This window comes from Haliotis cracherodii, unplaced genomic scaffold (assembly GCF_022045235.1).
Source record: "Haliotis cracherodii isolate W230 unplaced genomic scaffold, xgHalCrac1.p SCAF_1, whole genome shotgun sequence".
NCBI lineage: Eukaryota > Metazoa > Mollusca > Gastropoda > Lepetellida > Haliotidae > Haliotis > Haliotis cracherodii.
The window spans coordinates 64,742,312-64,765,895 of NW_027266264.1; the positions used below are offsets into that span (position 1 = coordinate 64,742,312).

General features: G+C 41.6%; 1 protein-coding gene across 3 annotated transcripts; it reads right to left on the minus strand.

Annotated features, from left to right (window-relative positions):
• Window positions 1-1,920: 1,920 nt before the first annotated feature.
• LOC139457235 (uncharacterized) lies at window positions 1,921-22,171 on the minus strand. Of its 3 annotated transcripts, none has more exons than XM_071238747.1 (2): window positions 22,020-22,171; window positions 1,921-4,298 (listed from the first exon to the last, which is right to left on the minus strand). In XM_071238747.1, the coding sequence occupies exon 2, from the start codon at window positions 4,231-4,233 to the stop codon at window positions 3,283-3,285; it is 951 nt and encodes a 316-aa protein (XP_071094848.1). In that variant the 5' UTR covers window positions 4,234-4,298; window positions 22,020-22,171; the 3' UTR covers window positions 1,921-3,282. The 3 variants fall into 3 exon arrangements, with proteins under 3 accessions (XP_071094848.1, XP_071094911.1, XP_071094779.1); XM_071238810.1 differs by lacking the exon at window positions 22,020-22,171 and adding an exon at window positions 8,052-8,078; XM_071238678.1 differs by lacking the exon at window positions 1,921-4,298 and adding an exon at window positions 15,367-16,528.
• Between the last annotated feature and the right edge of the window lie 1,413 nt (window positions 22,172-23,584).

Genomic DNA, 23,584 nt, shown 5'->3' on the forward strand with positions numbered 1-23,584 from the left:
TCTTTCTTATTTGTATTCCCCTTGATTCTCTTTCTTATTTGTATTCCCCTTGATTCTGTTTCTTATTTGTATTCCCCTTGATTCTCTTTCTTATTTGTATTCCCCTTGATTCTCTTTCTTATTTGTATTCCCCTTGATTCTCTTTCTTATTTGTATTCCCCTTGATTCTCTTTCTTATTTGTATTCCCCTTGATTCTCTTTCTTTTTAATTTTCAAAAAGTACTTTATATTTAGACAAGTCTGACAGTTTTGTTTCGCTTATATTCTGAACGTGTCCCCAAATTTCCTCTTCTATTTGCTTTATTTTTTCCCCTAAGTTTATACTTTCTTCATTTTTGGTTTTCTTTAAATGAGCGGAATAAGATATTGATTTGCCTCTTACATTCATCAAAACTGATTCTTAAAAAAGGGGTATCCCTGATTTTTAATTTTAAGTTTAGGTCTTCAGTTTTATTGCTTCGTCTTTGGAATATTTACTGTTTGAATATTTTAGCTGAACAGCTTGCTGAGATTCAGTCTCACCTTTACCTCTTTGGCTTTTTCTTTGATTCACCATTTTAGTTACGATTAGGATGGATTCGCCATGAGCTCCAACTGTAAGTTTGCGTTTGAGACACGTTCATCAACGTACATGTATATGATACTTTCATCTACGAAGATGATACTACTCACATCTACGTTGAAGATACTTTCATCTACGTATATGAAGTTGAGACACTAGTTATAGTATTATAGATATGTAGTTTCTACAAACATCTTCATTTTTAGGAAAGGTGATTACTTAATTACCGTTAATTTATTTAATTGTTTGGGAGCATATTGGTTGTTTATTATATTAGGCTTTATTAAAACATATTTAGAGCGTTAAACCCAACTTCCGTACTGGAGAAGTCATGAGAATCAACCATGTTGTGTTTGATATATACTTTCGCTAAAAGTTTGCAAAATCAGTCAATCAGAAAATATTTGGTTGATCAAACATCACAAATAACTCCTCTACAGTGAGGAATACCCATTTGAGTGACTATCTCTCTACCCTCTACTTCGACTTTGCTTGACTTGTTACCCCAATGTTGCCAAAGTAGTTTTTCACGGTTACAGGATTATTTACAAAACGCATGCCCCAAGAGGACGATCCCGATCTGTTGTCCGGATTATTTACTGGTGGAAATGAGTTGACTGGCCCAACCGCTGGCTACGGAAACACCCTGAAGTATATCTGAATACCGCCGTTTTTCGGCCTTGATTGGCATGGGACTGCTCTGTTTTATGTCTGATAAGCTTTTGTGAGCAGATCTGAGAAGTAAACCTATACAATCTACTGGGTTATCGGCAACCATTGTTATGTGCATCAATATGTAGGGGATCGATATATCCGCGTTTTAGTGTAAAAAGGCATGTTAATTTTGAGATATCTAATGGAATTAGATACTTGCTTTTGATGTTATTTTGACCAATCACAATCAAGCGTTCTTCAGTGTCAGTGTAGATTGGCCTATAACCAAATTTATTATCCAGTTTGTTTACAAATATACCATAGTGAGTATTGAAATGTATTGACATTAATACAATTAACGAGTGATACCGAACAGACACCTTAAGACATATAAATATTGATATTGTCAAGTCAGTTTGTTAGAACCGTGAATTTATGTACATTTTGGATCCACTGCTTGATGGCATTCAAGGAAATGCATGTATTTAATGTGTGAGTGACTGGTACACGGGCAGTGTGTTTCACAAATTGCACTCTTCCGCCTCTTCTGTCCATTCAACGCTAAAACAACATTCAAGTGCCCCATTTATTCATTTTTGCTGCAATCATTTGTCACACTATCGAGACACATACTAAATAATGTATGGCTTGTTTTAGATACTCTTTATTTTCTCGAAGAGTAGAAGATTACAAGACTTAGCTATAAACTTCCGAGGTCAGACACAAAAAGCCTATATACGGTTACGACATAGATACGGGTATTTTACAATTATCCTTAAAGGGGGACTAGGTTCGAGTAAAGTGGCAGTCCCAGCAAGCTTGATTCAAGCAGACAGCCTTCATAGACTTTGTATGGTCTCCCTGATTCAATCAATTAAAACACCACTTCGTTTGTCTGCTAGTCCAAGTGTTATCATGAATATCATTCTTATTGATGACGCTGATTACTCAACGGCACAATTTTACAATTGGCACTTAGTACGTCAGGCCGTGAAACAAGGCCAGCCTTTTGATGCAAATGTTTGCTTGTTGTTTAACGTCGCATTCAGGAATAGTTCACCTATATGACGGAGGTCTGTAAATAATCGAGCCTGCACCAAACAATCATAAGCATCTATCTACGCATTTGGGATACAATGAGATGCATCATCCAAATCAGCGAACCTGACCAGGCGATCAGGCGATCCATTTAGTCGCCTCGTACGACAAGCATAGGTTGCTGGGGACCTATATTCGTGCCCGGCTTCCCCACGAGTTGTCGCTGGATAGCAAAATGGAGCCAATACATAGCTTCCATGATCAGAAACTACCAACTGATAATCATCACTGTCTACTGTCAATGCACCCCAATGACGTATATCACACCCTTATGACGTATACTACACCCCTATGGCGTGATATTGAATTTGGGAACAAACCAAATGCACCCATGCCCAGGTCGTTCTGCTGCTGGAAGCCACAGCAACCTTGGATCTGTTTGAGCCACGTGCCTCTTCCCAAGGAGACAGCATCAAAGAAGGACGTGAAAAAATGTATTGTTTGTATCAATAATTCCTTAGAAACACGATTTATGAACGTTTTGCTTTTTTTGCATTTCTTTGTTAATTTTGTGTCAATTATATTTTTAAACTCGCAATGTAACAAAACGTCAAATGGAATTTCAGTGTCTAAAGCACCATTGTTTCAAGTGTAAGAGTGATGGTCTGTGTTTCAGCACGTTAGCTGCAAAGTGACAAGGCCATTTAAAGTCAGTGTCGTCTGTTAATCTGTACTTTCTCTCCGCTGGTAGCTCAGTACGCATCCATAGCTCAGAGGAAGGTATTGCACAACTCGGATCCACACGGCTTTGACATTAAGGATTTATTTGAGACTGAGATGGGCCGAGCGCATCAGAGTGAGATGATGTTACCTCCCCTGAATAATCAATGTCACTCATCAAAGGGTGATGTTGTTACCTCCCCTGAATAATAAATGTCACTCATCAAGGGGAGATGTTGTTACCTCCCCTGAATAATCAATGTCATTCATCAAAGGGACATGTTCTTACCTCCCTTAAATAATCAAAGTCACTCATCCTCGGAGTGAGATATTGTTACCTCCCCTGAATCGTGTTGTTGGGGAAATCGCCTGTAGGTGGCAAATCCTGCTTCCTGAGGCTTGAGGCAAATGCGTTTAATTTCAGCTTTAAGGCTTGGCAAAATCAGCCACACATACGGCAAGATTGCAGCTTTAGAGAGAAGAATAAGAATTAAAACGCTCTCCGTCACATAAAAAGCACCAACATCAAGTCTCTCTGGAGGAATAATTTTCCAAATCTGAAACGGGGCCGAACACACAATAGTAACAATACACGGAATAATGAAAAAGCGACGAGGTTCAATGACGTCCTCATCAGGATCTTCAATGAGTTGTGACGTCATATTTACATAACATCCGGGTCGAGATAGCGCCCAGGGTTTATACACCATGTATATGAAAGTACCAATGATAACCACAAGCGGCAGCAGACAGCATATTACTTTCAACGGGATATCCGATTCCAAGCTGAGTATAAACGAACATTGCAAGGTTTCATTCATATAATCGCGCAATCCTAAAGCTATTCCAGGTGTGACAATGAGGACCATGGCCGCCCAAGGGAGAAGGGCCAAGGTCACGTACAGAAGGATTCGTCCACATGCCGATAACCTTGGCAAGCGGGGTCGACACAAACGTATACAGAAATCGATATTCAATGCCACAAGGTACCACAAGTTGACCAATTCCATACCGAAATACACAAAAGCCATTTGGATAATCAGGAAAGTACAGTTGTATCTGTTTTTTACGTAATACTGAACCCCACACAGACATAAAGTAACTCCGGCCAACACGTCACAAACCGCGGTACCAAAAATGAACCAAAACCGAAGACGTTGACGAAGTCGCTTGGAGGTGACGATGATGAGACACAATCCAATGTTGCCAATGAAGGCGAAAGCCATCAGTATAAAAATTATCGGTCCAAGGATATCCATAGTGCTGTTGTTTTGTATTTGTACTTGATATAGTCACGGAAGACTGGTTCGCCTGTTTACTGCCACTGAAATATAACATACTGTAACGTTATTGCCATTAAATGTGTCAACATCATGCAGTATTATTGCACTTTACATAACAGACACAGGAGGCGTGTCGGAGTGTTTTTGATGTAATGTCGCTTTGAACAGTATTTCAGTTACATCCCCGCATGCCAGTGTCATGATAAAGGTCGTATACATGTTACAATCAGATGTGAAATCAGTCATTTAGTCATATGGCTAAATCATAGAGTCATAGAGTTAGTTAGTTTATGATACGACTGAAAGTTTTGGTCGTTTCACAGTTTGACTATAACATCTACACAAGAAAAGTTCTTATGAGCATAAGAAAACCAGAACATTCTCAAAGCCAGTTCCAGAATTCAACAACACCAAATGATCCTGCCGGAGCAGTTTACCACATTATTTGTGAGTGTGGTGACTCTTATGTTGAAGAAACATCAAGGCCTCTCCCAATAAAAATTGAGATACATCAAACCTCTACAGAGAAGACAGACTCCAAGTCCCCCATCTCTGACCATATCCAAGCCCATGTAGACCACAACATTTATTGAAATATCTACGTACTTACCAGAAGTCATGCCAAATACAACATCAAGAAGCCATACACATCAAAAGACTCCAACCAACCATCAACAGAGATCAAGGCTATAACACCCTGAAGGCCAAAAGCTCATCACTGAAACAGTTTTAACCTCATTTCCATTGTCCATTTCATCTATCTTAATCCTTCTCATCCTAATACTGGCTTCCAATCAACTTGTTCATAACAGTCAGTGTATTGTTTCACTCAATCTTACCTCGTTAATCCTACTTATTCAATATGTACATCAATCAGGATTTTTAACTTCAACCTTATCTGTTATGAAACCTTGTGTAACCTTCAATCTATCACCGTTCATTGTATAAACATCCATGTATATAACCGTCATTTCTGTACAACACTTGCTTGATACCGGTGTCAGTATCTACGCCGTTACGTCGCATTCATAACAATAAAGAAGTTGTTTGTCCATAGAACTATATATCTCCTGTTTTTGTACATACAAAATGTCTGAAATATGAGAGCTTGTTTTACATTACCTGACTGATAACATCAGTCAAATAACGTAACCCATCTCGGATCAAACAACACTCGCTAATTACTTCAATTGATTGTTGATTGTTAATTTGTCGGATCCAATTACTTTAGCCAATTTTCACATCCACTGCTTTAAAAAAACTGTGGCTTCCACTCACTTGAAATGGCAAATGTTTTAAATAGACTATGGTTTATCAAGATAAGCTCATCCTTCGTCCACTGACATCAGGGAGAACAGACGAAGTAGCTTTTCAGCTTGCTGACATATTCCCGATGTTTGAAACTCCAGAGTGTGACTCTTTAGGGACCGACCATTTGACATCCTGTGGAGAGCCTGGGAGTTTGTGTCAGGATTAGATATTATTTCAGCTTCAGTTAAAAAAACAGATTTTTTATTTAAAGCTATTAGCCTGGGCTTTTAAAAAGAAAACACCTTGCAACAAAGTAATATTTGTGGTAGACAATTTCTTTTATTTCAACTGTCTGAAGTCTGAAGTCTGAATTGTTTTTTTCAAGAATTTTCGGGAACACTATATTTTTTAACCACAGCCTAAACACAACATCCCCATAATCTAAACATGTGTAGGGGCTTAACATGTTCAGAATTTAAACATGTTTACCACAAAATGCATATGGGAAAAAGAACGTGGTTAGGTTTGTGTTTATGATCTTTTTGCAGTGTATGTGTATGAGATTGTCTTAATTCGTTACATAATTATTCCTTATGAAAACACTTTAGTCCATTCCTGAAAAGTTTCATATTAATTTCAGTCATTTCATGAAATGACTGAAAGTTTTTTTCCATTTCTAGAAATGGCTGATTTCACAGTCTTGGTGTAACATATGGACGTTTATCACGTGGGAGAATCCCACAACATAGGTGTGGCCGTGACCAAGGATTATAAACGGGTGTATGGAATTCGAACCTACAAACCCTAGTACACACAGATATGGAGTGCACTATATCTAATCGTAATGAAATATCCACCATAAGCCTGAAATAATGCCGACTCTTGGCAATGAGAGCATAAAGGAACTGACGTTTCCTTCGTAACATTGAGCGTGGGGTCTCTCTGTGTTGCTGCAAATTATTCACGAAGATGGAAAGAAATGTTTCCTTAACTGAAAGTGCCGGGTGTGTGTGTGTGTGTGTGGGGGGGGGGGGGGGGGGGGGGGGCATGTAATCGATCTTAGTAGGGAGGAGGAGGTGTAATTACAAGTCTCCTCCCTGATCTACCCGCAATCTTTGAGTCTAAGATTACATATCTCCGATGCTCACATGGTGCTGCTCTGTAATTCTGAACCACTTGCATTTAGTTTACATGAATGGAGGGCGTGGTTCAGCAAACGGAGACAGGCAAAATTAGCATCATTCTGCGGAGATCAAAGGGTTGTTCAGAGAAGCGAGCAGTGTCATTGATAAGCGAAAATCATTAATATGTACATTTTTGTCGTTGTGTGGCAATGTTGATCGGCAACTCCCGACCTCTAATGTCAGCTTGCAGTGTGAGGCCACTTATGTAACTGAATGTTGCTCATCACTTAAAAATGTTCCATGTCCCATTTATTTTATATTTCGAATTCCCAGTTACTCCAATATATTTTCACAATTGTGAAGAGTGAAAAACATGATAATACAATTATAGGTACGCTCATAACAAATATGAATAACGACCTGAATAAATCGACAAGCGATGAATTTCAAAAATCAGGGAAATAGAATGAAATGTTTCCTCTATTGAAAAATAGGGGGTAGTCGATACTTACTATACTCTCCATCTGGATCTAATCTGCAACCTTTGAGTCTAAGATTACATTTCTCCGATGCTCACACAGTGCGAGTCCCTCCCACACCATTATATATTCACAATTCTACGGAGCGAAAAACATAAATATATATAAAATGCAGTCGGTACGTTCAAAAGAAACGATAGTACCAAACTTATTTTTTTTTCAGCAGTGCGAAATCGGAACCACTTGCAGTATGTACTTGTTTATTTCAAACCTTAGTCCGGCCATTTTTAGGGTCTGTCGCCTATTGTTGTCTAATGATACGTTTTCGGTAAAGGAACAATCATTCCATGGTTTGCATCTATACTATTACACGTGTCTTGACCATGTATTAATAACACCAATGTAATTAAATGTTCAGAATAGCTACCGTATTACTACCACGGCGATATTTGCTAATATTAACTTGACTTGACTGTATATTGGCTAGTGAACAATCCCAATTAGCATCCCTTCTGATTGATCAATGTACACAAGACTTATTTATTCGCGTATAATACGCACTCGTGTGTTATATGCACCCTTAATCATGGGCAATTAATTCTGGAAATATATATCTGTCGTATATAAACATTTCAGGCTGTCAGCAAATTTATCTTTCAACTCTGTTTTTTTTCACCAAAATAATATTCCTGGGCGCTTATTACGTCGATTACGTATATGCTACACTGTAAACGAAACTTCAGTGTAACGTACACGGAGAATGTCTAAAACAAATCGCAGATTGAATGGAATGCCGTTGCTGTTGAGGAACACCATATTCCATTCAAGATGTTTTGTAAAGTAAAGAAGAGACATGTATTACTGTTATCTCTGGGGATGCAATTATAACTTAACATGCTCAATGTCCTACTAGGATAAGACATATATGAGAAGATCTTACCAATAATGTAGACAGTCCACTGCGAGGATCACACTCTTCATGCATAAGCAGCCGCTAATTGAAGATATAGTTTGCAAGGCAGCTATTCGCCATAATGACTCATTCGTACTTGTGATTGTTTTCAAAGGTCAAGTGTGTTATAGTGTATTCCGGATATACTGATTTAGCTGCTAATACACCCTTTGAAGTATGTACAGGCTTCGACGAGATGAATCAGTATATGTGTCAACGTCATTTATTTCTTAAATGTTTCAAAACATTACTTAGTTGTGCTGTCACATTTTCGCAATTTTCAGTATGTCAGTGCGATTTTTATTTGGTTGTTGGTTGGTTTGTTGTTTAACGCCGCACTCAGCAATACTTCAGCTATATGACGGCGGTCTGTAAATAATCGAGTCTGGACCAGACAATCCAGTGATTAATATCATGAGCATCGATCCACTTTTATTTGGAGACTGCTTCACTTCCTCTTTGCTTATCCTACATATCGTAACATTAGAAGCACTGTGTACTACTACATAAAGGGTTTTGATCTGATCTGATTTGTTTGTTTGTTGTTTAACGCCGTACTCAGCAATATTCCAGCGATATGACGGCGGTCTGTAAATAATCGAGTCTGGACCAGACAATCCAGTGGTTGACATCATGAGCATCGATCCACGCAATTGGGATACGATGATATGCATCAACCAAATCAGCGAGCCTGACCACCTGATCCCGTTAGTCGCCTCTTACGACATGCATAGTCGCCTTTTACGGCAAGCATGAGTTTCTGAAGACCTATTCTACCCCGTATCTTCACGGGTCGGTTTTGATCTGAAAACAGCATTGTATGGTAACAGGGAGTTAACAAGAGATGTCAACCACAACATATTTATGTCTGTCCATGATTTTATAGAAAATTGTGGTAGGTTTGTACATTAAGTATAACTGTATGTTCAGCTTATACGCACGACAGTAGTCTTGGTAACATGAGTGGTCTTCTTACTATATGATTTGTATTGCTTCTTGACCTTAAAGTTTGGATGTCAACACAGATGTAATTATGTAACGGGGGAGTGGTATTGACATAAGTCAGTTAGGCCTGTTTACCAATCCCTTTCAACTTAAGTTGAATGTTTAAACTATTTTGTAAGTAATATTTACCATGTTTCACCACAGTCCGTCCTGATAACTACTAGGGCTAATGTTACAATGAAAATGATAAATCTGATTATTACATATCTGATAATTGTATAAATATGTTTTAGAATGAGCCCAAATTTAACCGTCGTCCGACACAAACAGTAACAAATTCTTTTCAGCAGGGCCACATGTTGAACAGGTAAAAACGGCATATGTTGTGCTCCAAAATTAGCTACACACACACACACACAATTTAATTAAATAATAATTACATTTTGTAATGGTCATCAATATGGCTGCCGAATTCGAACCTCTTGAACAATTAGAGTTCATCATTGGTGGGGGCAGGTATGTAGACTTTCACTTTCATTGGTCCTGTGATTTCTGAAGATATTTCGACGGACGACCATCAAGCATGCCATGACATTTAAGCTCATTTTATTTTCAGCCAGGTTAGCTAGAAAGTGTTCTTCAACGAGGTACGAATTGAACAAATTTTGCACCATGGGAAATGTCAAATTGTTACATTACGAAACTTTTAAGCTTGGGTACGATAATTACTAGTCCTGCACCATGACCATGGAATATATTCATTTTATAAAAAAAAGTAATCTAGAAACGCATACAAAAGCAAGTCTAGCCAGCTCGAGCTAGCTCTATTCCACATTAGCATAGGGAATTTATTTTTATTTTTAGAGTCAAGAGTGAGTGAGTGAGTGAGTTGGGTTTAACGCCGCTTTTAACAGTATTCCAGTTATATCACGGCGTGTCAGCTTGATGTGGGAAGAAAGCCCGAAGTGATGCAGGCCTCAGACGTTTATCACTTCGGTGAAACCCACGAGCAAGGGTATGGTGCTGACAAACCTAGAAACATAATCGGGGCGAACCGGAATTCGAACCCACAATCATAGGTTTCTGGCGTGCCGAAGGGACGCAACTCTGCACAGCGAATCGCAGCGCCTTAGATGACTGGGCCACCCGTGCCCCCTTAGAGTCAAGAAGGATATTGTGTAATATAAGATTTCAGAGACTAAATGTTAGTCTAGATAATTACCGACATATTCAAATAAATAAGAGCCACAGACCCTGTCCATAGTCACAAGCTGTCTCTGCTAAAAGCAGTCTCTTGTACGACTGACTATATCATGTATATTGTATATGTATGAACCAATTGTGCCACTGTAACTGTCAACAGGCAGTTCTTGAAACATAATTTTACCTCACGTTTCGCAAAATGGAAATCTGAATGTATGTCACGGAAAGCAATTGTATGTATTGAACTGATGACAGATTGAATAGGTCGACCGAATATGAAATGGTGGTCCACACAAGCCTTCACTCGCATGCCTCTGTCAGTATGGGCAAGAAGCCTCTCTCAATCAACTTAGAGTGATTGATTTTGTTGGTGTGCACTTCTTTGAAATCCCAAAGTCTGCCACCGGGTGATTTTCGTTACTCTTTGAGATTCTGGAGCAATTATGTTGTGGTTTACAGAAGCAGTGTCTTTATTTGATCATATGGTCCAGAGCCAGATCATCCTCTAAGGTATGTTTGGTTGCCAGTAACCTATGTTTTACTTAAAAGTCGAAGAAAAGGATCGGGTGACTAGGCTTTGTTAACTGTTAAGCGACCCTTTTTTGCCATCCGAGGCCCCGCTATTCGCTGTGCAGAGTTGCGTCCCCAGGCGTACCAGGAACCGATGACCGTTGCTTTGAATCCCAGAATCGGACTGATTGTGATTTTAGGTATGTCCTCACTATACACATGGTCTCGGGTTCTGCCGAAGTGGTAAACGTCTCAGGCCTACCTCACTTAAGGCTTTCTCCCACACCATCCTAACACGCCAGAAGCACTGTTAAAAGCGGCGGTAAGCCAAACACACTCACTTCCCCAAAAACCTATACGCGCTTGAGATCCTATTGTTGAAACCAGCGTTAGTTCGGGGTGACATTCCGGGAAATACCATAGGTCAGTGGCACTCGACAAGCACCGTTACACCATTCACAATGGTCGCTGTAATGATATAATAGGCTCGTGCATGTACATATATCATGCGTGAAAGATTCGGAAGAAAACAATTACATTATGTAGTTGATTTAAATAGTGAGTAAGTGAGTATGGTTTTACGCCGATTTAGCAATATTCCAGCAATATCACGGCGGGGGACACCAGAAATGGGCTTCACTCATTGTACCCATGTCGGGAATCGAACCCGGGTCTTCGGCGTGACGAGCGAACGCTTTAACCACTAGGCTCCCCGATTGCCCCTAATTTAAAAAGAAGCATAATGTATTTAATAACATAATAACACCGAGGCCCTTAGACGAATATTAAACTAATCCTAATCGTCTTCCATTGATAATTTTTCTAATTCTTTATAGTTCGGGACTTGTTATGAAACTCATATATCCTATATATCACCGAGTGAGTGCTTGGATGTTGTTTTATGTCGCAATCAGCTTTATTCCAGTATATCCGGCGGCCTGTAAACTATCATGGGGCACTGAGCACCAATATTCTTCCCCTGAAATCCATTTTTCAGCCAAGAATGTGGAACTGACCTTTTCCTAAATATTAAATTAATGTCTTCCGAAGGTCTAAAATATCCTCAGTACGGGACGTAGTATTGACGACAGTCGATATCTTTTCGATAGCTGGGGTAACTGGTAACTCGTAGTACTTATAACATTAGAACCAGTTTCGGAAGTAAGGATGTCTGAGTCCCAAAAATTAAATTGACCAGAATGCAACAAAAACTGAACAGACTTGTCATGCTTTGTATTGACGTGCTATTAGAAGAATCATGGACTACCGTATTTCCTCTAAAAGACGCCGCGCCCAAAAGTGGCTTGATCTCTAACAGGTCTCTGATACACTCCAGGTTATTTTAGTATATCCGAAATACACGTGCACGTCGTGACGCCAATGAGAGGAAATACGACATATTGCCATTGGATTAGTATTCACCACAAATTAGACTCGGTGTGGTACTAAACAATATGCACATGCCTTTTGCTAAATAGGATAGTTATGCTTTTGTTGACACAAGTCGTATCACAGTCGATGAGTGTTTCCAGCATGTAAAAAACAATCTCAATTTCCCAGGTTGGGAATCAAACCAGGCGAAAGCTTCAGCCACTAGGCTACCCTGAAAAGGGACACACTACGTGTCATTATCACGACACTTTATATTTATAAGCAATACTGTAAAGGATGAAATACCTCTTTACGTCGCAGTCAGCAATATTCCAGCTATACCTTGGTGTCATCTAAATAGTTGGGGGGCGGTGGGGTAGCCTAGTGGTTAAAGCGTTCGCTCGACACGCGAAGACCCGGATTCGATTCCCTACATGGGTACCATTTCTGGTGTACCCCGATGTGATATTGCTGGAATATTGCTAAAAGCGACGTAAAACAATACTCACTCACCCACTAAATAGCCGAGGCTTGAAGGCATGAAGTACGATGACACTCAACCAACCACGTCTCCGAACCTGACTACTCGATCCAATTTAGTCAACGTTTAAGACAAGCATTGGTCACTGGAGACCTATATATGTTCTAGCTCTGAATTCCCAATGCTGGACAATTAAGGGCGGGTGTGTGCAGATCGGTGTGATTGTAAAAAAATATTAAGACAAATATATTTTTGAATGAATAGCAAATAAATGTATCGTCGTTACGCTATGAGGGAGGAAAGCAAGAGGAGCCCCCACCCCTTATTTAAGTTGATGATTGAGTATTATTTTACGCCGCTTTTTGCAATTTTCCAGCAATCTCACGACTGTGGGCACCAGAAATGAGCTTCACACTTTGTACTTGAACGCTTTAACCATGTGTTCTCTGGGTAGACGCTCTTTCCACTGCACCGCGGAGGATGTCTCGAGAATGAGTGAATATTGTGAATATGTACCACCTGGCGTGACGAACTGACGCTTCTCCCAGCAGGTGCTACAAGATACTTTATTGGTCTGACACACGGGATGTGGTTATGACATAAAACTGACGATTCTCGTATCAAAATACTAAATAATAGTTTATTGTCTAATAACTGTACATGTCACAACGTTTGTCAAACAGACATGAGCTGACGTCAACAACTTGACATACATATCCACACGCGTCTCATTCTTATAGTGCCTCCACTCAACGACTTGTATACGTTAATGATTTACAACTTAAGAATGTCAGTCAAACGTTCTCATAATACTGAGAAAATTTAAGAAATGGAGAAATCTAAATCTGAAAATTAGTTTTATCAATTTTTTTGAGAAAAGTAATCGTGATGTTATGAAAGAAGCCAAACCAGTGTGATGATCGATCTGAGGACATACCATTACGGGTCACGTCAGACCGACCTTTCGCGAACTTTGACCGACCAATGGAATGACTTAGGCAGGCAGCTTAATCGAGCTTTACGGCACGAGTTTCAATCTGGCGACTACGCTTCGAAACATATTTTGACATTCACTCGATTACAAAATTAAAAACTGAACAATAGAACATTCTGGAATGGCTAATGGATGGTCTTGATTGTACGAATAGACATAAACTCATAACTGTCGTGCGAATACCCTGTGTGGTTTTTTTCGAGGTTCTACGATCACAAATCACATTCCAACCGTCACTTTCATGACCTGATAAGCGATGCTCTGTTTGGTCAGATGAAAGGTCGTTCTGACATGATCCGCAATGGGATGTCCTCAGATCTTTGTTTAGCGTAGCGAGAACTAAGATCTGATTTTAATGTGATTGGTGTGATGCTGAAACATTCTAGTTTCAGATTCAAGGGTAGTCGTGTCAGGTGAACTTTCCTATCAGCCAATCAGCGCCGAGGATTCTAAGTTCTCGGTACGAGTGATCGAAAAATTCAAACAAGCATATCTAATTTCTGTATGTTGAAAACGAACATGATCGGGGAGTTCTGAATGCAAAATAATAGCTCCGCGCTATCATATTGTTATGAATATTTTTATACATTCGTTCGTCTCTGGGCGAAATGCTATCTCTACCAAACACGGGCGTACTGTGTATGTGTTCTGTGTGGCTTTTCTAAGCTGAAAAGAAGCGAACCGTATTAGAAATATAACATCTGGTTGGTCCAAAACTAACACACAGTTCACTGAAGTCAGGGAGGTCAAAGTTCGCTCGCAACCTCACATGGTGGTGTCATCATATCTTTACGTAGAGATGTTTCACACCGAAGTAAAATATCTGATTTTAATGAGATTGGAAAGATAATGCACAAGATTTATGTGGAACATCGTAAAACAATACGGACGATTATCGAACATTGACGTAATGTTACAACTGTAATTACAGCAACGGGAAACAATCGTGTGACTGTACATCTCAGCGTTGCACACACATGTTAGTTCGTTGTTTTGGCGTTGTGAAAGTTGTGAAAAAATCTCCACGTCAGGCTACCGATTGTTGGAGCGTTGGATCATAACCTGTTAAAAGTAGCGAATTATTTATTTAAGTCCCACAAACAGCACATTCCAATTTAAAAGTTAATGACACTGTCTCCGTTTGACCTATGTAGACTTACAAACTCTAAAACTAGGCACAACATGGACACGTGATCTGAGCAAATTCGTCTCTTGAGTCTTGACATGGCGGTAACGTAGGACAACCTTGGCCTTTGAGTGCATTTGAGAGCGCTTCCAGCTGAGTTGATCTCACACCTGTAGCACCAAGGTCAGCATTGGTACTGATTAAGTTGGCAAAGAAAATCGGTTTGTTATTGCTGGTGGAAATCCAGATTGGAGTTTTGATATCATAGCTATCTTTGCCACAGTGCGCCAGGTGAGGTACCCTGTGGTAAGTCAGTCGTTGAACAAATGTAGATATTTACAAGAAAATTATAAATAAAAGTTTAAACGGTTAGTAAAATGTATCAATTATACACACACGTTTAAATCGTTTACTGAAAATGGATTGATGTTTCGTTTGAGGACTATCAACACTCAGTGCCAAATAGAAAACGTCGTATGGAAAAGGAATGAAAGATTGATAACTATATGGTGTCAATCTGCTGGAGGTGTTGGTACAATAGTTGTTGGAGCAACCAACCCTTTATCACATAAAACAAAGGCTAATACAACAGAGTAATTAAGAAATACAAATTCTGACAACTTGGCAGAATATTTCGGTGTACCTTGACCCTATTTACTGACAGCACATCCAAATTGAGTATCATTTGCAAGATGGCACCGGTGAAATTCAATAAGATGTGCATGGTATTCAGGAAGACAAATACTGCTGAGTCATCAACGACAGGATATTGTTACAACTGGGTCGTCATTATGAGTTGTCTGGTCATCTACAAATCTCCTGTAGGTGGCGTGACCGTTACCCTCGCCCGAAGCTTGTCTCGTGCAGCACGTGCACGTGAAACTATTCTTAACCTCTGCTCTGATGTCGGGAATGGTAAGCCAGGATAGCGGCACCAACATCGCCTTGGAGACACGTATTATCAGAAGCACAATCCATAACGTCAGTCCTCGTTCATAGTTGTTCCACACACCAGGAGTCAGGTGAAATATACTCAAGGGTAAATGTAACGCAACTGTCAGTAATCCGGGAATAATGAAACACATCGGGTGTTCGACTGTACAGCTAAGTGTCTCGGTTGGCGAGTCTCGGATACCAATGAAATTGGCGGCCATATTGGATTCACCGAGTTTCATTTTTTGAATGATATGAACAACGACCATGACAACTGACGTCAGTATTATTATAGCAGCTGGGACAAAGAAACCCAGCGTTGTCATGGTTGCAAAAGGACTGTAAGGAATGATAGGGGGACAGAAATCGGGTCTCCACATTTCGCGAACATTCGGGTGTATTCGGAAGGAGTAGATCGGAATGACAACGGCGCACATTGCAGCCCACGGGAGTATCAAGAGAACAACGTACAGGAGAGTCTTTACAGGAGAAGATAACACTGTCGTGTTAATGTTAAACAGTCGCATGATGTAATCAATGTTAAGCAGCACGATATACCACGTGGCGACAAATTCCTGGGAGTGATTCATGAACACGAACATAACCAACTGAGTCACGCAGCCATGCACCCAGTCATTTCGGATATACCTGTCGGCGATCAGAGACGCCCCGAACAAGCCCAGGAGAAGGTCCGAAGCGGATAGACAGCAAATGGCGAGATTCCGTAGACGACATCGGAGCTTTGACGACCACAAGATGGAAGCGATGAGAGAAAGGTTAGTTATGATGATGGCAATGATGATTACAATCAGAACACGACCTCCAACCAGTTGCAGAGATAATACTCGGTCTTTATCAAACGCCATCTTGAAAAGTAGTTCCCATATATCCGGCGGATTAATCTGAAAGGCAAACATTATGACAATGGGGGTTATTAAACACCTTGTAAAACAGATTCAGAAGATAACAACATAGTGGTTATTGTACGTTCCCATTTCCATTTTCCAACGATATTTTAATTCAGAACCGCAGCATCGTTGAATGACATTTTAATACTGAAAGCAACAAAGGCTCTATGCATCTATTCATGAATTCATTATTTTATAAAACTCGACTTGTACTGACTTCCGCGCCATGTGAAAACATGTACTGATATGATAGACTGTCTGGTTTTCAATGGGTAGTATTATAAAATGCACTAACATCCTTTCATCGTGAAATATCGTAATAACAAGCGCATCAAATCATTTAGAAGAAATGACAAATAACAAAAACCAAATACACGGGATTTTTAAAAGCAAAAACTTGGAAAAACGTAAACCGACAAATAAATACACGCAAAAACAAAGACTCTCGTGAAGATATCAACCCAGGAATAACAGCACGGGAAGGCACTAATCACAAGTCACAAATTACTCTACGGCAATAATCGTGATCGATGCATTTCCACTGATCGATAACCACGTCTTACAGAGAAGGTCTGTGTTCGGAAGAGACCCAGCATATGTGTCCAATCGTGACAATTTATGAGAATTTCACCTTAGTAACACTCTAGTTTCCCTGGTTACACGCGTGGTTAGGTTTCTATCACCGTCGTTATGTTACACAGACCCTGGCCTGAGAACATTGACGCAGGCATAGGTCATTGGGTGTTAGAGAGCAGAGAAAGGTCGCAAGAACAAGAATGTGACACATTCGTTATGGCGTGTCGGTGTATGTTGGTTTGAAGGGGCGCTGGGGTAGCCTAGTGGTTAAAGCGTTCGCTCGTCACGCCGAACACCCGGGTTCGATTCCCGACATTTACAATGTGTGAAGCCCTTTTTTGGTGTCCCCCGTCGTGAATATTGCTGGAATATTGCTAAATGCGGCGTAAAACCATATTCACTGACTCACTGTTGGGTTGAATAGCTTTAATAACGTCCCCTATGTGAGTTTGGTTTAAGCCGGAACATTATTTCAGTTACATCAAGGTCTGTCAGCTTGATGATGGAGGAGAGCCAAAAGTGATGCAGATCTCAGACGTTTACCACTTGGGTGAAACCTATTAGCTCAGGCATGGAGCTGACAAACCAAGAAACATAATCAGGGCGAACCGGGAAACTAAGCCATAATCATATGTATCTGGAATGCCTGTGTCGGGTCTATATGACACACACTCAGTCAGGTCGGTCATTGTGACCACCCGATCCCCACAAGTCTGCTCTTACAAGCATGGGGTGATTCAGAGGATCTATCGTGTCCACGAATCCTGGTTTTGCCATTGTTATAAGGAGTGCGTTTCGTAACTCTATACTCCCAGTCCCTGGAAAATGGCGTGATAGATAAGGTGGGGTTGCGGTGATGGGGGTGGGAGAGACGGTCAAATCTGGCGAACAAAGGAAACCTAGATCGCAACAAATTGAATATTTGCTCGTCGTTGATTCCACAGAGGCAGTGAGTCTAGAAAACTGCAAAACACCAACGCGAAACTAACCGCCAAAACGCAGCCACTTGCGACCAAATAATTCAGACGTATGTTATTCAGTTGAAGCAAGCGTCATATAATTCCCCCTTCGATATCCTGTGGCAGCTCGTTTTTGATCGACCCCAACACTGGAGTGCTACACGAGAGGAACAAGGGAACAGGGGAACCCGATTACGATAACACGCTGTGATCTCCTGATAAAGAATTCAATTTCCTAAATTGATTAGGCACCGTTAACGTAGTTACCAGGACGGTTCTGATGTGTATTTCTGAAGCTTTATGACGTCACACAGACACGGGGGCCGATTTGGAACGACTATTCAATAACTATGTGTACACAGTCCATTCATGAGAGAAGACCAATAGAGTTTTCTGCCAAACAGCGCCCTTTGAAATGTTTGAGAAACACGGACCCGTCGAGAAGGTGTCTCAAGGGGTGAGAGGGGCCCAGTGTCGATCATTACGTAAATATTGAAGTTTAAAAATGAATATTATCAATTATTACAGGTTATAGTGAAGAATATTTAGACTTTCAAAAAGGATTATATAGGGTTAGTGAGGGGACACGGGGGGGGGGGGGGGGGGGGGGGGGGGGCGGGTAGGGAGGGGTGCGAGGCATCAGGCGATGCAATTTGCTGTACAGAAACCCGTCCCTGATTAGTGCAAGAAATTTATAGATGGTCGTGGTTCGAATCCCAGATTTTCCCAGATTTTATGGCTTTGTCATATCTTAACGCTGCGGTGTATCGAATCGAAGTAAACTAACTAGAGAACGTGTGCCACTGTCGCGACCACACGTTAATCTTGGCATTTTCGACCTGGTATCCCGCTTCATTGCTGTGTCATTGCATTCCTCGCTGTCTCGCATTAACGCTGGGTTTACAGGTGGACGGTATAGTCTCTAAGACCCCCTTCCCGGGTATGTGTACATGTATCGCAGTTTGAGGGAGGTAACATCGTAAAGTAAACTATACGGGGAGTATCAACGGACGCAACATATTAAGAACTGGCCTTCAACGTGGCACCCTCTCTCTCTCATACACACACTTACACACACACACACACACACATCCCACACACGTACACTCGCACACACTCACACTCATACACACCACACACACATACACACCACAGACATATACACTTTCACACACTACATACACTCACACACCACATACACTCATACACACCACACATACACTCACACACGCCACTCACACACACATATACACACACACCACAGACATTTACACTTTCACACACCACATACACTCACGCCACTCACACATATACTCACACACATACACTCCAAAACACCACACACCCCTAATACTCTCTCTCTCCCTCTCTGTCACTCCCCCCCCCCCCCCACACACACACATACACACACACACACAGCTGATACACCCAAATGAAAATGAGAGCCTAATCAGTTTACAAACATGTCAGACTCAAGATGAAAAGCAAACATACTTAAGTTACTTATTTATTTTCCCCGAGATGAAATCGCGAGCCACAAATACTCTTTTCCTAACAAGCGTCCCTATGTCTGTCTAGTGAGCTTCCTGTTCAGTGATATAGGCTTGCCGTGGTAATTGGGTTTTCACTGTGCTACCTTACCGTGTTTACAAGGGAATGGTTGAAGTGAACAGTCGCCACGGAACAGAAGTACTAGCCCGGATGTAGCCCACCCCGCGAACAAACCGAAAACAGATCGTGTAGTCTTTGTACACATGTGGTCTAGTGGATAGAGCGTCTGCCCGGAGAGCGGAAGGTCGGGGTTCAATCTCCGTCCGCGTCATACCAAAAGACGGTAAAACGTGGTACTTGTTGTTACCCTGCCTGGATAAAAAAGTTCTGGTCGGCTCTAAGTCAGTATACTGTGTCTCAGTGGGGTATCCTTGTTAAACTTCGACTGGCATTATAAAACCAGCATTAGTCCGTAGCAGACACACACACGCCCGCACGTAATTATTATAAGTGTAAGAATCTTTGACGCGATGTTATACCTCATTTCGGATGTGTTCACAAGAACAGAAACGTTTCGCTGTGGTGGTTTAGGGGAGAGCAAGCGGCGCACATAGAATACTGTGAGTTCGGTTTTGCAGATATTTATTTGAACCGGGATTAGTATTCATATTCAGTGTGATGTTATTTGCTTATTGTTGAACGCTAGTCAGCAATATTCGATCTATATGACGGCCTGTACATAGTCTCCAGGCAGACCAGTGATAGATAACATAAGACACCATGCACGCCGTCTAGGCACGATGACACGCAATTATCCAAATCATGGACCCTGACCACGCGATCAGATTACGTATTTAGTGTGAAGAAATTCATAATGTTGGTTGCAATAACAGCTGTAAGTGATATAAAAATATTTTAAAAAATGATTTTGTTTCTTTTAACTTCCGTACGATGTTAATCTTCCCGATACGACATTGGCCATAGCTTCTCTATACGGGATGTATACGTTCATCTTAAATCGGCTATAGCGAACTAACCTGTTATCCCCAGGACGCGGGATAAACGCTTCGCATATAACGCTTCTGTTCATGTACTACACGACTCGGATATTACTTTTCTGTTCATGTGAACAAAGACTTCCCACGTGATAACAAGTCGAACAGGTCTTTCTGCAACCCATGCTTGCCGTAAAAGGCGACTATGCTTGTCGTAAGAGGCGACTAACGGGATCGGGTGGTCAGGCTCGCTGACTCGGTTGATGCATGTCATCGTATTCCGATTGCGTGGATCGATGCTCATGGTGTCAATCACTGGATTGTCTGGCCCGGACTCGATTATTTACAGACCGCCGTCATATCGCTGGAATATTGCTGACTGTGGCGATAAACAACAAACAAACAAAACTATGCGCGTCGCTTGCTCTTCCCGAAACTACCACAGCTGTACCATAACACTCTATAACAACCCTCGCTATGAAGGCAGCACCGACTCTTCATTATGGAAACGCCTCATTTCATCAATCCAATTAACAGAAAGCAATCAGTTTATTCCAGTGGTGATCAAGGAAGTTCATACGTGGAAGAAGCTTCAGAAATTGCGAATTAACGAAATGAAAACGGTATGAATACCTTAACATCCGACTCCCATGAAACGATGGAGAGCTTCGGCTCATCGATGAGGAAAGTTTTCAGCTGAATAAGCAGTGTTTTCGGAGTAATGAGTTAGGTTAACTCTGCTTTGAACAGAATACTTTTCAGCCTCTTTTTGGCGAGATGTCGACAGTGTAATGGCGGTGACAAGATTAAGTATCAAGGTTACATGAATTCATCGATTGTGTGTCGACATGAACGACAAATCCACGGACGTTAATGCATAAATACACATTCACAAACTGTCATGCATCATGTGTGCAACGGAGATTATATAGCATTTAACGTCTAATGGCAGTCCCGACCTTTCACAAAGATATTTATTTGAACATCTCCTGCATCATCACCCACCAAAGATGTCGGACTAGTCATGTGAAGAAGCAAAGTTTTTTCATAAGATGACGCTATGAAATTTATCCTCCATGGAAAGTGAACTGTTTGCTTCTAAACAAACCATGGCTAAACTGCTTGAAATGCTTCATATCTCTCCCCCCCCCCCCCCCCCCCCCCAAACGCACCCCCCCCCCACCCAACTTGTCTGATTACATGAATACAGCATGTGTGGTTTATTTTAAGCTTTGTATATATTAATTGAGAATGATTTAGACATATGGTGTTCAGACAAAGGCTTCAGTTGTATAAACGTTCGGGAAACTGAGCGCATCGTTAAAACGCAACTAAAGTAATTAAGATTGAAATTCTTTGGACACAAAAACTAAGGGTATAAATAGCATGCCTTTCAAACACAACTATACTCGTCATGCACGTGCATACACGCAAAGGAAAGTAACACATACAGACGAAACATACCTTATTAACGAGACAATCCGGTTTTACCAATTCTGTTTACATCGGAACCACGAAAAATGGCGACTCTGGCTGAATCAATACCTCGCGGTGATTCACTCCCCTCAGACTGCAGAGTCGGTTGCTAAGGAAACGGAATATTCCGTCGTTATCCAAGTTCGTGTTACGGAATGTGTGTGTGTTTACTGGTACTGCGCAGTGCAGCTACTCTTTAACTCCGAGGCGCTTGGCTGTTATTAATGCAGACCGACGATCACCAATCTGATAACAACTACAAACAGAAAGAGTTTCTTGGTTTTAGTTGGAATAAGAATGAGAGCCTGAACTTACTTTATACGACTTGCACTGAGTTGCGGATAAATACATGTACAACTTAAGGCTGGCCTTGGAAGTTGGGGTGTTGAGTAGGTATGTGAGATTGGGATGTTGAGGTGTGGGGTGGGTGATTGGGAAGATGAGGTGTGGGGTGGGTGATTGGAAAGGTGAGGTGTGGGGTGGGTATGGGAGATTGGGAAGTCGAGGTGTGGGGTGGGAAGGTGGGGTGGGTGATTGGGAAGATGAGGTGTGGGGTGGGTATTGGAGATTGGGAGGGTGAGGTGTGGGGTGGGTGATTGGAAAGGTGAGGTGTGGGGTGGGTATGGGAGATTGGGAAGGTGAGGTGTGGGACGGTTATGGGAGATTTGGAAGTCGAGGTGTGGGGTGGGAAGGTGGGGTGGGTGATTGGGAAGGTGAGGTGTGGGGTGGATATGGGAGATTAGGAGGTCGAGGTGTGGGATGGGTGATTGGGAAGGTGAGGTGTGTGTTGGGTATAGGACATTGGGAAGGTGAGGTTTGGGGTGGTTGTTGGAGATTGGGAAGTCGGGATGTGGAGTAGATATGGGAAATTGGGAAGTTGAGGAGTGGGATGGTTGTTGGAGATTGGGAAAGTGAGGTGTGAGGTCGGTATAGGAGATTGGGAAGTCGAGGTGTGGGTTGGGAAGATGAGGTGTGGGGTGTGTATGGGAGATTGGGAAGGTGAGGTGTGGGGTGTGTATAGGAGATTGGGAAGTCGAGGTATGGGGTGGGAAGGAGCGGTGGGTTATTGGAAAGGTGAGGTGAGGGGTGGGTGATTGGAAAGTGAAATGTTGGGTGGGTGATTGGAAAGGTGAGGTGTGGGGTGGGTATTGGAGATTGGGAAGTCGAGGTGTGGGGTGGGTATGGGATTTTGGGAAGGTGAGGTGTGGGATGGGTATGGGAGTTTGGGAAGGTGAGGTATGGGAGTTTGGGCATGTGAGGAATGGGGTGGGTATTGGAGATTGGGAAGTCGAGGTGTGGGGTGGGTATGGGAGTTTGGTAAGGTGAGGTGTGGGGTGGGTATGGGAGTTTGGGAAGGTGAGGAATGGGATATTGGGAAGGCGAGGTGTGGGGTGGGTATTGGAGATTGGGAAGATGAGGTATGGGACGGGTATGGGAGTTTGGGAAGGTGAGGAATGGGATATTGGGAAGGTGAGGTGTGGGGTGGGTATGGGAGATTGGGAAGGTGAGGTGTGGGGTGTGTATAGGAGATTGGGAAGTCGAGGTATGGGGTG

What these genes read in the sequence shown, in the direction of transcription:
- LOC139457235 (XM_071238678.1), bottom strand. Translation starts at nt 16,492, where the DNA reads ATGGCGTTTGATAAAGACCGAGTATTATCTCTGCAACTGGTTGGAGGT.